General features: G+C 31.8%; 1 protein-coding gene across 6 annotated transcripts in view; it reads left to right on the forward strand.

Moving 5' to 3' along the window:
* The window catches only part of LOC148621128 (uncharacterized), a 39,928-nt gene that overhangs the window by 18,211 nt on the left and 3,505 nt on the right, over positions 1-18,212 (forward strand). For all 6 annotated transcript variants that reach the window (XM_088575183.1, XM_088575182.1, XM_088575181.1 and 3 more), the window contains 8 exons: positions 2,122-2,221; positions 3,620-3,771; positions 8,507-8,606; positions 9,777-9,928; positions 11,014-11,113; positions 12,804-12,937; positions 15,940-16,045; positions 16,586-16,728. In XM_088575183.1, the coding sequence (XP_088431309.1) occupies positions 2,122-2,221; positions 3,620-3,771; positions 8,507-8,606; positions 9,777-9,928; positions 11,014-11,113; positions 12,804-12,937; positions 15,940-16,045; positions 16,586-16,728 (987 nt within the window). The remainder of the gene's footprint in view (positions 1-2,121; positions 2,222-3,619; positions 3,772-8,506; positions 8,607-9,776; positions 9,929-11,013; positions 11,114-12,803; positions 12,938-15,939; positions 16,046-16,585; positions 16,729-18,212) is intronic.

Below are 18,212 nucleotides of genomic sequence, written 5' to 3' on the forward strand. Positions count from 1 at the left end.
CGGTTTGTTCCTTTTAGGCATTCATAAATAGAGAGCTTCAATTCGTCAATTGAGAACCAAAACAGTCTTGAAAAATATTCACACTCTTCGCTGAATAAATACAAATCGTATAATTTCCTTTTCAAGAAAGATATGGCCAGAACAGTCAACAGTATGGCGCCTCGGTATTTACGAAAAATATGTAAAGATTTCTATCCTAAAAAGTAAACAATTCAAACTGTATCTGTTATTGTTGTGATATTTACACTAAATTTCTTTTTATAAGCAACTCGGCGAATGTTTCTAGAAAAGCTGAGGACGCTTACCCTACTGGTGCACCTGGTTAATGCTCCCGGTTTTTAATGGAGTGCGAGTTGCTCAATTGCTTTTGTTACTTTATATGTACGATTTTATTTACTTTATGTTCTTTGTTGTGTTTATCTGTTTTCCATTTCTGGTCATTGTCCCTGGATTATATTCTTTTGATTACCACTAGAACCTTGGTTCCCTTGCTTATTCTTAGTACAGCAAAGATACTCTCAAATAAGAATGTAAGTCAGAAGTATGCTCAGGCACTCAAGTGTTATGGTCGTCGCCACAATTGGTTTGACCAATATGAGGTTTCTATCTCACTATAAGACATCTATCTTCAATTAGATTTCACGTCTTACTGGGTCGACAACCCTCCGAACTTGTTGCTTAATAAATTTGAAATGTGACGGGCGCCTTTGGCGGAGTAGGACATGATGTCACTCATGATGTTGTTTTGTTCGAGTTCTAATTGCAAGTGTGTGTGTGTGTGTGTGTGTGTGTGTGTGTGTGTGTGTGTGTGTGTGTGTGTGTGTGCTGTTTTTTTTACCTTCAGTTTCTAAATGTAACTATATCTAATTATGTTGTCTGCATTGTATATGTGGATCGTCTGTTTCCTGTTTCTATGTTTTTGTCATGTCTTTCGAATTTGATGTCTTTGAATTGTTCATCTGTTTTGAAGCTTTGGTACTTTTGCCCATTATCAAGTATAAATAAAAGATGTAGTATGATTGCCGATGAGGCATTCCTCTCCAAAAACCAAGATAAACAATCAAACTTCTACAGGTTATCACATGGTCTTCAATGATAGGCGAAACCATACTATAAAGCAAGCTTTAAAGTGCCACAAAGCAAATTAAGTGAAACTATTCATTGATGATGATAAGTTCATAAATTATCCACATTTTCTTCTGCTTTATGCCATGTTCATGAACATTTGGTTTAAATAACATTTGGTCATGATATCGTCATCTCGAAACATTTTGGCTTTTTTATCCGAGAGTTATTTCACTTTTTGTTAAGAGCAAATAGAATTTATTTTAATATGTGCACATTTTTCGCGGTTTTCTGTCCACCGCCAAAATAGCGAAAATTAGTACGTTTACAGTATTTCTGTCAGGACTATTGCGTTGGTTTCCAAATTTCCGGTTTTTACCTTGACATTATCATTTTTATACCGACTTTCCTTTTTTACTATTCCTTTTCTCAATTACATCGAAATATTCAGTTCGGTAATTTTGTTATAACCCATTGATTATTGACTGGAGTTTTTGCCTAATAGTTCGGTAATTTTGTTATTACCGTTTACAATGTGGACAAACTTTGGTTTCGGGGTTAACAATTTTCAAGTTTTTTTTGCATGGGTTGAAGCCCTTACTAAGTAATTTTAGTTCATAACGAAATACACAATTTCTGTAGTTGTCATAAAAAGAACCACTCTGTGGAATCTATGACATCAATATTTTCTGCGAATACGTTTTTATTTGTTAATTATGTATTTGTTTGTGTTAAAGAGTGATCAAGGGGACCACGATTCTAGCGGAAATTAAAAGAATATAATCCAGGGACAAATACCAGACATGGAAGACAGACAAACACAACAAAGAAAAAAAAACAACAAAAATAAAACATACAAAGTAACCAAAAAAAGGAGTTTTCCGATATTATTTCTCGCCATATTATCAATCATGACACTATATACATTATCAATCATGATACTCTTTACATTATCAATCATGACAATATATACATTGTCAATCATGACACTATATACATTATTAAACCATTCAAAGTATAGCTGTTGTCGTTGACAGTCTTTCCATTTTTTTTCAGTGGTAGATGGAGCGTGTGACAGACAAGCTGTTTCTGTCTGTTTAATGAAGCTATCTCAAATAAGTCAGTCCGGAATGTCCGATATGGAGGCAATTTGTCGGTAAGAAGGTTAAGGTTTTATGAAGGCTCTATTGTGAACCTGTTATCGAGCTGTGTATAGAAATGCTTAACTAGTATTTAACTTAACTGACATTAAAAGATATATTACAACAGACCTGGTGCAGAGCTGTATTAAGTTTGAAGAAATCAGGTTCCGGTTATTCAAAAGTTTAATCCGCCGGATAAAAGTTATCCACTGGAAAATTCTAGTGAAATCTGTACAAGTTATCCGCTGGATAAATATTTATCCAGTGGATTACGTTTGAACAACTGGATCCATGCAGGTAATTAACTAGTTAATCTGATCGTTTCTTTCTATCTATCATAGTTTTCAAGATATTGGCTGAAAACTGTAAAAAAAGTCATTTTTCCTATTTCAAGGGCAATAACTCTTATAAGGAGTCGTCTGACAACTTTTAAGTCTGAAGACTTTTGTAGTCCTAAGAATAAGGATCATTTCAGCTATTGAAAGAATTAACGATTTTGGAGATATATGCGAAAAACTACTGTCTGACCTCTATGTTCTATTGCGGCCATTTTTTGACGGATCAAAAATCCCCACATAAGTTCTATGCAAGATACCCCAAGGAACATTCATACATAGTTTTGTTTCAATTGGTAAAGTAGTGTCTGAGGAGAAGATTTTTGAAAGAAATAACATTAAACATAGCAAAAACCGTTGAAAAAGGGCAATGTCTCCAACATGGCTTATTGGATTAATAGAAAATTTAACCGCAGACAGATCTCAACATGCTGGACACTTTTACCTCGTGTCAGAATTCAGCTAAACCCAACGGCTTTGGAGATATATGCAAAAAAACTACTGCCTGACCCCTATGTTATTTTTTTAGTAACGGCAGCCATGTTTCTTTGACGGATCGATAATCCCCACATCTTGTCTATGCAGAATACCCCCAAGGAACATTCATACCAAGTTTTGTTTTAATTGGTAAAGTAAGCTCAGAGGAGAAGAGTTTTGAAAAAAAAATGTTAACGACGACGGACACCAAGTGATGAAAATAGCTCACATGGCCTTCGACCAGGTGAGCTAAAAACATGACCCTAACACTGATACATCAACTATCAATTTTCGAGTACTGTACCAAAGAAAAACTAGGATAACCCTCGGATCGAAAAGGTGCTTTAAAACTGAATGTGAATGTTCTTTTTTCAAGTTTGTCAAAAGTGTTATATATATGTTAGAACTCATAAAACCCATAACACAAAAATGAATGATTTTAACAATATATAGAGACATTTATCTGGAATTGCAATTATCATTCTTATGTAAAAACTTTCAACCTTTGTATATTGGTACATTCAAACTCTTGGATAGGTCTTCTTGATGAGAAGACCAGAAACCAGTAATAAGCAAATTTACCCCTTTGACCTTTTTCAGATTATATTCTGACTTTCAAGCTTGTCTGTCACCATTAAGAGGTACATGTAAGGACGATGTGACATGGAAAGGTATAACTCAAGTAGAATCTTCCTATGGAATGATTTGTGTTGTTCAAACTGGTGCTTTTGAAAGTACTACTTCACAACCAGGTGAATATCTGTAATATTTGCGATATGCTATACTGCATTCGAGAACAAGTTTTTTTTTCAATTATTCTCTCCAACCTGAATTTTGACTGTTGAATCGCTTAATTATTTGAAGTATTATTAAAAACATTAATCGCATTTTAACTTTTTTTTTGTATGCTTCATCTTTATTAAATCCCTTTAACAGTTAAATGTTTCTTATTTTCAGTTATGTAATCTCGATCAAAGAACTTCATATAAAACGAGAATTAGAATCTGTTTTTATACTAAAAACTGGCCTCATAATATGACAATAATTACGTTTTATTACTTTTTGTCGTAACAACAAATTTCAACACTTTTTGTAATTGACTATTTTTAAGGATTTTGTTTTATTTTGAGATTTAACTAATTTTAGGGGAGTAATGCTTCATGAACCGCGGAGCGCTTTCTGAACAAGCATGCATTGTAACAAAATTGGTTATTCAAACAAAAAATGGTGAAAAAAGCAATCCGTATAATTGATTTCTAATTGATCCCAGTTCAAATTTAAGGTTAAAACCTTAATTTAAATGTTATTTTGGATTATTTGAATCACGTAATGCAGACCAATCAAGGTGAATGACATCATTCTATAGAAAGTTGCATTAATTTAATTTTTCTACTGACATTTCGTATTATATTTTATATATCTACATTTTTGTGGTCTTAATTCCATCTTCCTACAAGTATTACTAACTTAAGCTATCGATAAGCTTAACAATGTAATAGTGAAAATTACAAGAGAGTGTTTGAGCAGTAACATAACCATTTCCTATGTTTTCCTATGAATGATAATGCAAATTTGGTATTATCACATAGATATACGTAATTTTTTCGAATGTTTCCTGGGTAAAAAAATCAATTATTCACACTGTAAAATAAATTCGGTAATTTCAAATTCTCCTCCATACTTCTCGGAGATTACAAGATTTCTCCACTTTCGATAGTTAAATTTTGAATTTAACCCACTATCTAAAACCCGTCGGTTGAAATCTAAAATTTAACTATTTTGCATTGAGAAAATTTGTAATGCAATCGAGACTGAAAGGCAATCTATATACAATAAATAGATAAAATATGATCACTCCTGCCAAGAACACATTACGATGTAACTCGATCGTGCGTAAAATTCTGTACACTTGATAAATCTAGGCGATATTTTGGCACTCGTAATTATCCTATTATCATATCTATACTTGTAATCAATTCAAGTTTCTGCTTTACTTCAGCATGTTAAAATTATTTCTTTTCATCTGATCTATTGATTACAAGTTCATTTGTATCTATTTTATAATCTTGTCCCTGAAATAGTCTTAACTGCGATACCAGCTAGTACGAAAATTTTCTCTAATTGATTGTGGTACATATTGCACTTATCACTGAAAAGGCAGCCGTCACTTGAATGATATCATCAATTTGCGTGTAAATAAAAGTTTTTTTATCTAAGAAATAATTTTAAGAATTGTTCCAACCAAAACATATACCTGCTTAATCAATATCAAGGATTAATAATCATTAACATAATCTTCTCAAATCGATAAGCGTGCACATCATTCTTGACCAGTGTAGAACTACACTATAAGAGTAATCAAGGGAACTAAGGTTATACCGGTAATCAACGAGTAATCAAGGAAACCAAGGTTATAGCGGTAATCAAAAGTATGTAATCCAGGGACAAAGACCAGACATGGGAAACAGACATACATGACAAAGAACATAAAGTAACTAAACCCATACACACAAAGCAACAAAAGCAAATGAGCAACTCGGACTTCACTAAAAACTGGGAGCTTGGACCAGGTGCATCCGTAGGGTAAACGTCATCTGCTTATAAGTGAGGAATTGTTTGGGGCTCCTGAATTTTCTTGAAAGTGATCAAAATTAGCTAAACAGAGGAATATTTAAGTTTATTATATTCAATCAAGTCAGATATTTGAGACAATCTATTGTAGTTTTGCTTTGAAGAAGTTGGTCAAGTAAGAATCATACAGAATTAAAATTGAGTAAATAATTCGAAATGGTCACAACATCAATTTTAGGCAAGGTAGTTTGAAGCATTTAATTGATAGAATTGACGTTGATTGTTCATATGAAGCCTTCAATTAAAATAAATTTTAGGTAAAAGGAATTGCATAGTACGTTGACTAATTAAGTTTCGTTTTTTTTTTTAATATTCTATTTGTTTTCTGGCTCTATTTATGGAAGCCTAGCTATTTGAAACCAATTTTGAAATTCAGTACTCTAAAAAAAATTCTGCACAACATGTAAAAATTGAAAATATGTGATATTTTGACCTTAAAACCACCCTTGCATTGTTCTTAGACTGATACTTAATACGAACAATTGAATACGTCGATTTAAGGAAAACACTTGTCTCTAAATACCTTTCAAACTGCAAATAATTGAATCATTATACTGTCAATAAGCATGTCTTAGATATTATAAGTGGTATATTCATAAGTATGTTAATATAATGCTCACCTGTGATACTTTTCTGTCACAATTAACCAACCTAAAAAGCCAAGGACAATATCAAAATTCAATGTTTGACTTGAATTATGTTAAGGACGCCTACTTGTTAATACGGTTATGATTGGTAGTAGTATCTCAGTCAATGTAAAATATATAGCAATTGCTAAATAACTCAACAATAAAAGCGTTGACATGAATATAAATTAAAATGCTGTACTACGTTATTTTTTTTCTTGTGAGACCTAAAACCATGGTGATTTATCAAACAGGCATAAAAAGTCTATTTTGAATCGAATAATGATAAAATTGATCGGTTAAGCAGGAATCATTTGAAAATACATTATCTTAAAAAGAAATCGTATAACCAGATTAATATTTAAATACGGTCGAAATTGACTTCGTTTCTGAATTCCGTATTTGCATATTTTGAAGCTTAATTAAAATCGGAATCCCTATTTTATGGAAACCCAACGTTTGAGTCATAATTAAATCATTATAATGTCTGCATTTGTTTAATGAGAGTCTTATTACAGTTGGTTAACCTTAATGTAGAGCGCAAGGTTGTAATGGTACAAAGGACATTTTTGTTTATAAATGTAAAATAGTTCGACAAGTATGCTCTATATTTCTATATAAAAATGTCTCATGAAATATGTCATATAATATAGGTTTGATTAAAACTGTTTTCTAATTTTGTATTACTTTCATCTTCAATTTTAGTGCAACACCAATAATACCGTTAATGAAAATTTGTTAAGATGAAGCCCAACATTCAACAAGTGAATTATTCAATTTTAAATTTTATTTGTAACATCCGGCTGAATTTGATACTTTCTTAGCACATCCTTTTGCTATATTAAGGGGGTAGACCTAGAGTAAGGGACGTAATTCTTGAAATCAGTGATATGTTTGTATTATTTTCAATTTCACCAAAGCCTATCGAGCTTTCATTTGAAACAGAATAAAATCAATGCACTTAACTTGAATGCTTACATGAGATTAATGTAAAATGCTGAATACAAATGTTCCAATGATTCGAAGAGTTGTGTTCCTTACCATAGGTCTACCTCCTTAATTGAGTTTTTTTTTTTTTCAATTTAGATTTCTTTTATCTCTTTTGCTTTATCACATTATATTTGTTTTCCTATTAACTTACAATGATACAAACACTGTGGGTATTATCAAATGGTGGTAATTTCAAATGATCCATGTTGATCATGTTCCTAGTTGTGTTTGCGTCTTGGTTGGGTTAAGTGCACTGTTTCTTTTGGGTATTCTATAATATTCTACTTTTGTGACTCCTCTGCATCTGTTTGGTCTATGCTTCATGACTCTAAAGTTTCTAATTTTGCTATGGTCGTAATTGACCATGATCATATTCCCTGAAACTCCAAAACCCAATATATAAGCTCATTTAGGTAAAAAAAAACAATCTAAGATAGACGGTCGAGCCCTAAATGTAAATGTTATCTTTAAGTTTTTTTTAATTGCATATTTTGTAATAGATTGTTAGTGAGGGGAAAATATAAACTTGAAGAGATTCTGAATATCAAATGGTCATAGTGCCGACTCAATATAACCTGTTTATAAGATTTTTTGAATAAAAGTTTCAAATGGTTTCTAGTGCATATTCACCATTCAAAAAAGAAACAATTACATACTTTTCAGTGAGGGCGGAGGTTTCTAGAAAAAAAACATAAGACGCTTACCGTATCGGTGCCCATCCTCCCTATTATTAGTGCAGTAAGGAATGATCATTAATTTTTATTACTTATGCGTGTAGTTTTGATTATTTAATGTTTTTTGTTGCGTTTATGTTTTTTTTCTGTCTTGTAGTTATTACTGGATTATTTTCTTTATGATTATCACATATGGTATCAACCCTCAACCTATATCACTCCGCAAGCCGGTTGACAAATTTTGACGTAATATTTAGTATATAATAACAGATGAATATTGGCATTCAAGATGAAGATAAAATTGCACTTGTAATGAAATGTTAAAAATGTTAAAATCATAAAAAAAAGTACAAAAGCTAAATGATCAGTTTCTGTCATCTTTTATTGGCCTCGTGGTTACGGATAGACTTCAGTAATATTTTGTTTTCAGCCACGACTGCTCAAATTTGTACATTACATAATTTGTTTTGGCAGAAAAGAAGTTTTTTTTCTTATATCAATATCAACAATAAAATTTTATGTATTATCAAAACATTTATAATATTTGCCTTTGAATTTCTTTCCAGTAAATAATGAAGTCTGTGATAGGCAGGCTGTTTCTGCCTGCTTGGTAAAAATTCCCCACATTGGAAGGCCGGTTATACATAGCGGGAAAAAAGTATGTGGGTAAGTGCATCTGGGTCATATAAATGCTCTCTATTGTGAACCTGTTGTACAAGCTGTGTGTAGAAATGTTGACCTAATATTCGTGACTTTTATTATTGTCTCTTCAAGAGGAAAAAAAAACATATTGCATCAGACCTGATGCAGGGGCAATATCAGGTCTAATGACATCAGTCGATATACTAGCTAATTATAGTAAGGACCAGTCACCCAAAGTACTATCTTTATTGCTGCAAACTAAGGTTTTATATGATGTTGATAAATCATTGCATGCCCAAAGACTACTATGATGCAAAAGCTATATTTAAAATACAATAATATGTAGCAGTTTGAAACGAAAACAAAATCAATACAAATAAAATATAAACGTGATCAGAAGAATGGAAGACCCAAATTGTTTTATGGCAAATGAAGCCGGACGTAAAAAATAAAGTAGCTATTGACGAGGAGAAAAATCATGTCTTAAATGAAAATTGTGTAATGCCGACAATTTTGCTTATTCTGTAACGTCACGTTAAACCGTACTTGAAAGTTATAAAAATTGACTGAGGTTTTTCCTTTTTGATGTGGCTCCTGTTTTACTTTTTTTTTTCATTTCCACAATTAATTTGACCCCTGTACAACTTACATTAGTGAATATTTATAACAGTATGAATTATTTAGTACCAGATATATCTGTTTCAAGATGGATTACTTGAAATACAAGCTGCATGTGTATATTAATATCGGGATAGTTTATCAACCTATTTGTAAGATTTCAGGATGGATCGTTGTCTTGTACATCATTCATTTGAAATCTTGATCTTCGTTAGTATTTTGTTCTAACGCTTCCGATCCGTTACATATTGCAACACTTGTACAGCATACCAAAACTTGAAATGTTTTTTTTTTATTATTGGTATATGTATGTACATGATATATTGTTTCTTGTCGTTAACTTTATGCAGATTGGTCAGAATGGATCTTTTTAGATACCAAATACTGAATTGTCAAGCGAGTATACTATATTCTGGAACAAAAAAAAGAAAATATGCATTATCTCATAATAAATTTGTATTCTTTGAACAGCGCAAAGAGGCATTTGTCTTGAGATCAATTTCTAAATATCTGAATCTTTGAAATCGTAATTAGAAACACTCACACTCACGCAAACCTTACCTTTGATTTTTTTAGAAAATATTCTAACGTAAAATCTTGTTTGGCACCACTGAGAGCAACATGTGAAGATGATTTTTCGTGGTCAATTGTAAATAAGATAGAGTCTACCTATGGAATGATATGTAAAGATAAGAGTACTGCTAAAGACAGTAATACCTCACTACCAGGTAAGTGCTTAGATATTTGTAACATCTTTATACGTTATGCCTGTATTCTTGAGAAAGTTTTTCTATTGCGTTTATTCTGTCCAATGGAAATTTTGATTGTTTGCCATTTTAAAGAAAAAAAACAGTTTCTTCTAGGCTAAAATACTTTATCCTCCATACGGGCCTTTAGCAGTAACGCCATGTCTCTTATTCTCTGTTCTGTCCTATAAGTTCTTATGATAACGAGAATAATCATCTGTATTTATTTCTTATTGATCATACAGTTCTTGTTGCATCTCTGTCAACTCATACTAAAAAAATTTTGTGTAGGACTTGCCAACGTATTAAAAAGGAGATTCTTCTTTCCTGTCATTTTATCAAATGCAAAAATAACAGTTATATAAATTTCCATAGCGAATTGGTCAATAACTATATACTTCTGTGCAACCAACAAACAAGTTGAATGTTACCAGGTTTTCATCTAAAAAAGGAGCTTAAAAAATTACCATTTGGAGTCTGATATTACTTTGTCTTGGACTCTCAGCAGTGCTAGATTAGGCTCCCATGAGTTCAAAAACTGGTCTAGCAATTTACAAAATGATAAAGAGTCAGCGTTACCAATAGTGCATTTAGTGTCAGTCTCTGTGGGAATAAGAACAACATCATTCTCTCCCCCTTTCTCTACGATTGGTAATATCTTAGAAACAAGTATGCAAAATGTCTTCATCTAACCTGACTTAGACAATATTCACTTTCAAAATAATGGATCAGCTTCAATGCTATATAAACTTAAACACTTTTGTTTTCCTAGATGCATTGGATGTAAATCCTTGTATACACAAATGACATTTTGCACACTTGATTAATTTATTCTATTTTTAGCTGTATTTTAATTTAATTACAGACCTAAATGCCCCTTTTCCTTTTAAATTCAATGTTACTATACAGCCAATCCAAATATATCTCATAAAATATAATAAAGACAAACACACACGGCAGGGTTTTTAATCACAACAATTATACTAAAAGTTTAAAACAAACCCCTGTATGATTGTTTAGGGATTGTGGTTTTAGAATTTTTGAATTTTTTTCTGTTTCCTTTTCAGTGATACATGATATCTGTGACAAACCAGCTTTGTCTGCCTGTTTAACTAAATATTTCCAAATTGGTCTTGAAGGTGCACCTAATATACAACTATTATGCGGGTATTTATGAATATTGTAATCTTATGTATTTTCATATTATATATTATATTTTATATATATTTATACATTTCAGAATTTCAGAAGTGCTGTCTTCGTGTACAAGCTATATGGGTCAGAGGGGATCCCCAAAGTACTTGAATTAGTGGCTGCGAAATTCATTTAATGAACATATAAGCTATATAGTTCGGAGTCTATTATTTAATTATTAAATGGTTAATGTGATAGCCCTCGAATCTGATCTGTTTGCATTTAAGTGGTAAACCTGGCTGTGGATCTTTATTTTCAGACACAAAACCGTTCATTCTCGTTAATATTTTTGTTACTGGTTTAAATGTATTACTATTATTTCATAAATTAAGTCTTGTCGTGCTCGTGCTTAAAGTATTTGTGGTCGTAAAACAAGCAAAAAGTCAATCAGTCTGTGTTGCGAATAAGTTAGGATGATGCATGTTTGTCGATAGTGAGTGATGAGGTAGTAAACCGTATATACTTTTGGATAAACATATAGTTAAAGGTAAAAACATAATCTTAAGTCTCCTTGTTTTTCAGTACTAATCCTTACAGAACTGAGACACTGCCTTTTGTAGATGTGATTTATGGTGTAGAAAAATCTACCAAACAAATCATGTTTTTTTTTCAGTCTACATGTGCTATCTTTTTATGTAACGATAGTTCTTTCTGTATACAGATCTGTACTTCTCAGAAAATCACACTTTTATCTCCCACTAAAATCAACCAATTTAAGATCTTGAAAAGTGCCAATTTCATACACAGTCTGTGTAGTTTGTAATTGTTTCTGGATTAGGAATTATACTGAATTCGTTCGAATTTTGACGTGTATGAATAATTTTTTGTCTGATGTTTATAAACACTGCTACTTAAGAGCACTCCAGCTAACAATTATGCAAAATGTAATTCATGGTTGGAAAGCTTTCATATTTTTATTTTTGATAGTTTGTTTAAAATGACAAGGTTAACAGAAAGTTACATGTGGCTTAACATTAGAAACATAAAACTATAAAGAATGTATGGAAGAAACGAACTCTGTAAATGACACTATAATACAATAGAAACTGTTGGGTTTTCAATCTGGATTATCTCCTAAGATCAGTCAGATTGGAATGAATAATTATGCATTTCATCATATAGGCCTATAAAGCAACTTGATATCAAAAATAAAAATATGTAGCTGTAGGTATATCAAACTTGTGGTTTGATAAATAGTTATCTGGTTCCGATCAAGAATATTGGCTTTAGCGACAAAACGACCGCTCTATAGCACTAAATGAAGCTACATGTAGTCCACTTATTCTTTGAAACATGTACTCATCAATGGGAATAAATCAAATGTATGTTTGAAATTATTTAGTATGACATTTTGCATAATAATAATGACGATAATATTTTTTTGCCATCCCGACTTAGCGACTTGAATTTTTTTTAATTATCACATGAAACAAACATTTACCTTTGTTTTAAATTGACCATTTAATTTCTGTCATACTTAATAACTTTGAAGATGATTTAAATGAAAATACAATTATTTCCTCTGATGTCAGACATATTGGAAGTCTTACAATTCCAATCTATTTTGACTTCTGAACTTACATTGGTCAGTGCTCGGGGGTTTTATATGGTCTGTATTTGTAAACCTGTGATATATTTCTAATAAAAGTTAGCTGTATTTCAGAGCCTATAATGAATTAAGAACATGCGTATTGCCATTAAGAGCAAAATGCGAGAGAGATAATATCTGGGACCTTGTACTGACTGCAGAACACAACTTTGGTCAACTTTGTACCGGTACAAGTACTTCTATGCAAGGTAAGCCTGGTACTGTAATATAGCAATATACCCAGATTCATAACGCAAAAATGTTAATGCACGCACATCAAATATAGAAAGAGTCTTTACGGGCACCACAATTCTAGCGGAAATCAAAAGAATGTGATTCAGGGACAAAAAACACAGACATGGAGAACAGACACACATAAAAAGAATATTTCGCAATGATGAAATGCACGTTATATATTCTCATATATCAAACTTCCGCTCGAATCTTTGTTCCCTTGATTGCTCTTTCGTAAGGTTTATTACAATGGATTATAACAAACAAAAGTTTAATTCTTGCAAACTTGCAAAATATTAGTGTAGCGAAATGTTCAATCCTTGAATGCTGTAACCATATTTGATATCATGAGTGATTTTAAGATTATGAGAAAAGACACTCAAAGCGAAACTAAAACGATAAAGCCTACGCCAGAAAAAACGATTATAAACATAATGAATCCAGGTTAAAAAAAAAACAAACATGATGCAAAATTAATGTGATGAGTCAAAACTACAACATAACAAATTGCTATTTAGCAGAGTTCACTATATGGTATACTAGTAATAACAACCAAACACTTCAAGAAGACAGTTTACAAAAGAGTAACTATTATTGTAAAATAACGTTCAGTCCTTAAAATTAAATATAATTTTAAGAACATTAGATATTTCAAGATTACAACGATTTGTGACCTAAGCGAAACTAAAGGCTACAATAAATAACAAAACAGAGTAAAAAATTGAAAAAGGATTTATCAAATAGACAACTACCCTACCAATCATTGAACAAAAATCGCAATTAATTGTCTTCAATAACGGGGAAAATCTCATGTCGAGAGTCGGCTTTCGACCTGCTTTAAACACGACATGACAAATGCCAGTTCAACAAAATGGGCACAACATTATTTCCCCTTAGCATATATAAAGCAAAATCCAAATCACACAGTGTTGACAAGGACTATATCTTTATCAATGATCATAACAGTAAAGTACTTTCATCAACAAGACATTGGGGTGGCCCCTATCAACAAAATGTTGAATGAACGTTTTGTTATGATAGTTACGATGTATCCGTCTGCACAATAAACACTGGTTTCTTGTCATAGTCCACCTCTCCTCTTTCTTCTACCCTAGTCTGGAATTTTTTATGAGCAACTCGAAAAGCAGAGGACGCTTGCCCTACCGATGCACCTGGTCCATGATCTCAGTTTTTAGTGGAGTCCGAGATGTTATTTTACTTTTTTATGTTGTATGTATTATTTTGGTTATTTTATGATCGTTGTTGTGTGTATCCGTTTTCCTTGTCTGTTATTCATCTCTGGATTACAGTCTTTTGATTTCCGATATAATCTTGGTTCTTTTGATTGCTCTTTCAAATTGCAGACCGTCTTTAAAAATAAACATGTGTTTAACTATGAATTACCTAAAAGGGTTTTTCTACAGACGCGAAAAGCCCTACTTTTGACTACAAATAAAATAAGAATTGTAAGTATAACATTTTAATAAAGCGCATTTAAAGACTGTCTATTTAGAAACCAGGCAATGCATATAATACGGATGACACATCGTAAATTTTATCCCATGGAATTTTCTATTCCAATGTAATGTTTATATCGTATACGTATATCGTATATGCCCAATAGTGCATTTTTTTTAAAGGACAAAGGCTCAGAAATCCCAACAAAATTTTGCACAAAACTAGTTATTTTCAATTAATTTTAATGCTTTCTATATATATTTTATCTTTAAATTTGCAGTAAATAAAAAACAACATCCAACTATGATAAAGGATGCTTTAGCGATATGAAATTTTTATAACAAGAGTTTTCATTTGCCACCTACTGCCTTGTTTTTTGTTAACGTCTTCTTAACTGGTAATAACTATATGAAGCAAAAATAATAATCCTGAGACAAAAACACAAAAAAAAACAACAAATGTGTGAATTGCAATTTTAACTTTTGAAACGACTTTGAAAAAGATTGATGGTTTATAACCAACCAAAAAAGTAGACGTTAACAAATGGTGTCCGTCCTGATACTTGTTTTCTCGTCCTTTTTATGTCATTTTTTTTGTTTATATTTGTTTTGTTTGTTTTTGATTTTGTTTCTTTTTTTTCATCACATATTCAATCAGTTAGTTATATACAAAAAGAGTTAGCCAAAAATTGTTTCTTCGTGCTTGCAAAAAATAGTTTCTATGTAAATCTAGTCCAAGTGTCAGGGGAAAATAAAACTGTGCTGTTTATTAGAGGAGAGAATCAGTTTGACGTTCCATTGTCAAGTCGTTGTATATGATTTCCCAGGACATGGTAAAAACCGGACAAGTACATGTAATAATATTTAAAAAAAGTAAATGGTAAGTGTTGCTCTCAAGTGTACATACTTACACCTCATTATCTTTGCTGATTAAAAGGTTTCTGAAGTTCAATCAGTAAAGGTAGACTTAAAGGTTTTATTTACATTACAAAAAGTAAAAGATCAAGAATTCTATCAATTTTGAATGTTCGTTATATCCCTACCACTGGAAAGTTCTTGACCCACAAAACTAATTCGTAACCTCGAAATTCAATACCCATCTCACAGATGATACAAGATATCATGAATTAGATTTCATGCCGGATTCATTTTAAGGTGGAGCTTGTTTGCAAGTCTGCCTTAAAAAAGTTTGTCGGGGAGTTTCATTATTGTAACTAAATTCATTGATACAGAATCTTTCTCACCTGAAATGTGACATGTACTGCTCGTTGACAAAAACATGTTAACCCTTCTTGAGCACCTAATGTCATTCCCTATTTTTTCTGATTTGGATATTTATGTATCTGTATATCATATCCTCGAAACAACAATTTTTCCCCAATTCATTTTGTAATCTTTTTTTTTTGCACTGAAACAATAAAAAACACCCTTCTCATCATCGATGTTATCAAAATAACAGACCTATACTTCAAGAGTGTATATCCAAGAAATAATAATTATATAGTATTTGGTATTTACAGCTTGTAACAGAGTATCTCTAATGGGATGTTTCCAGAATCTTATTGGCATGAGTCTTAATGATATTAGAGTATTCCCAGTGACCTCACAAATAAATGCTCTATGTCGGTACGTTTCTCAGAAGAATGGAGGAGGTAGACTAGGGTTAAGGGACAAACATATAAGTTATTGATATATTTGTGTAAACCACATAAATCCCATATAAGAGATTGATTCTGTTTAAAATGAATGCTTGACAGGTTTTGCTAAAATTGGATCTGATACAAATATATCACTGATATCAAGAGTTCTGTTCCGAAGCTTATGTGTACCCCCTTCAAGACATGTGATTTATCGTTTTATTTGTATAGTCCTTTGGAAAAAAATTGTACATTGTGAAGGTTTCTACATCTAGGATAAAAGTGATTTTAACTTAACTTTTGAGTAAATGAAAGGAAAATATTCATTGAACATTATCATATCATTAACGTAAAAGATAGATATTTAAAAGAGGTGTGTAGCAAAGGCAATGAGTGGCACGTGCAAAATGTTATTTCAAAATGTTCTCATACCATTAGGATAGCAAACCAACGTTTTCTACCGAAAACATGTAGGTTTCTTATAACCTGATATAGCAAAAATGATAATAAATACAATTTTGTTATCCAGATTAGGAAGTCAATTGGAGCAATGTTCAAAACCGGTTTTGGAAGCTTGTAAAACATCACAAGACGAAACTGACAAGGAAATTGTCAAAAGCCTAAATGTGATCAATGGTTTATCAGGATTGTATTGCGGGAAGCACAAGTCCAGTAAGTAGTGGAACAAAGAACAGTAACTCCGATCCGCCAAGTCGCTCTCGATGTGTCATCCTCAGAACGTTGTAATCAGATTAATTTTGATTCCAAACTTTTGAAGATCCACAAACTTAAAACGTGTCAAATGTTTTGTATTCCTTGGTTCATTTTAATTAAACTAACTTGTTAGAACTTCTTTTATAAGAGGTTCTCCAGCTACAAAAGCACCAGACGTAGCACGCTGTTTTGTTCTGTTTTAAATTTCAATTTTACTTTGAAATCCTGACGGAAAATTTGGGCTGGAGTTAACAATCAGCAATTTGTTTATCTTTGATTTCTACTTATAATAAAGTGTTACAATTTAACTAATTATCTCAAGCGATTTGTTGTCGCTTTTTTCACCAGAAAGAAAGAAACTGCGAAATTGAATCTTCCCAAAAGTCATTTTATAGAACACATGTCAAACTGTGTGTTGGTCGCACAAACAAATACTGTAAATATATTAATTTTCGCGGTTGCTAATTTTGTGCCATGTGAACATTTTCGAATGTATCAATTTTCGAAAATTAATGAGCGTTATACGGATTAAAAAAAAACAAATTAGTGAGTACTATTTTTTCTGTAGTTTCTATAGTTTTCTGTGGACCGTTAAATAGCGAACCATTGTCTGCCCACACATTGAATGGGTGTAAGGGCACAGCCCATATTATTTTTCACTACATTTCTACTCTTTTTTTTGTTCTCAATACTCTCTTTTACATTGTATATTAATATTGCTATGTCATCATATCTTATCATTCAATAAAAAATGTTGGTCTCGTGGCCAAAAATATATTTTGAATTGTATATAGAAGAAGGAATAACACAGCTGATTTGGATTTGTTTTGATGTCAAATGGTGTACCAAAACAGATCAATGCTATCAATTGACTTTACTTGACGATGAATTAACTTTAACCATTGCTCATTTTGATGTTAGGCAATATACAGAACGAAGCATTAGTTTTATTATTAAAATTTTAAATCACTGGAATATAAAAGCAAACAACTATGGTTTGGGCTCCTTAATTTGTCATAGCAATCAGTTTCATTAAATGTGTCGTAATTTTCACAAGATGATGATAAAACGCTGAAGTCAAAACTATTCCATCTGCTGAATGTACCAGGGCAGCTATATCATATAAATTCCGCCCTGTTCAATTATAAGCATACACTGAGCAACAGTTTATTAAACTCGACATTCAATACTTGCACATTACAACGTGTAAAACCTTTGCCACGATACATATTCGCACTATTCAAGAGGGAACACAAACCTCGATTCTGCATAAACACAAACTGAAACATAAATCAATAGACAGCAAAAAGATAAATTGGGAGTGATGCTCTGTATTTTTATCTAGTAGTTAAATGCAATGAATAGTTGTGACAAAGTGAAGCGGTAATTTATTCAAATATACAAGTAAGAAAAATTTTTCTTATATTTATCGCAAAAAACAA

Source organism: Perna viridis, chromosome 3 (assembly GCF_037379345.1).
Source record: "Perna viridis isolate PV_CMFRI_1.1 ecotype Kerala chromosome 3, ASM3737934v1, whole genome shotgun sequence".
Classification (NCBI taxonomy): Eukaryota; Metazoa; Mollusca; class Bivalvia; order Mytilida; family Mytilidae; genus Perna; species Perna viridis.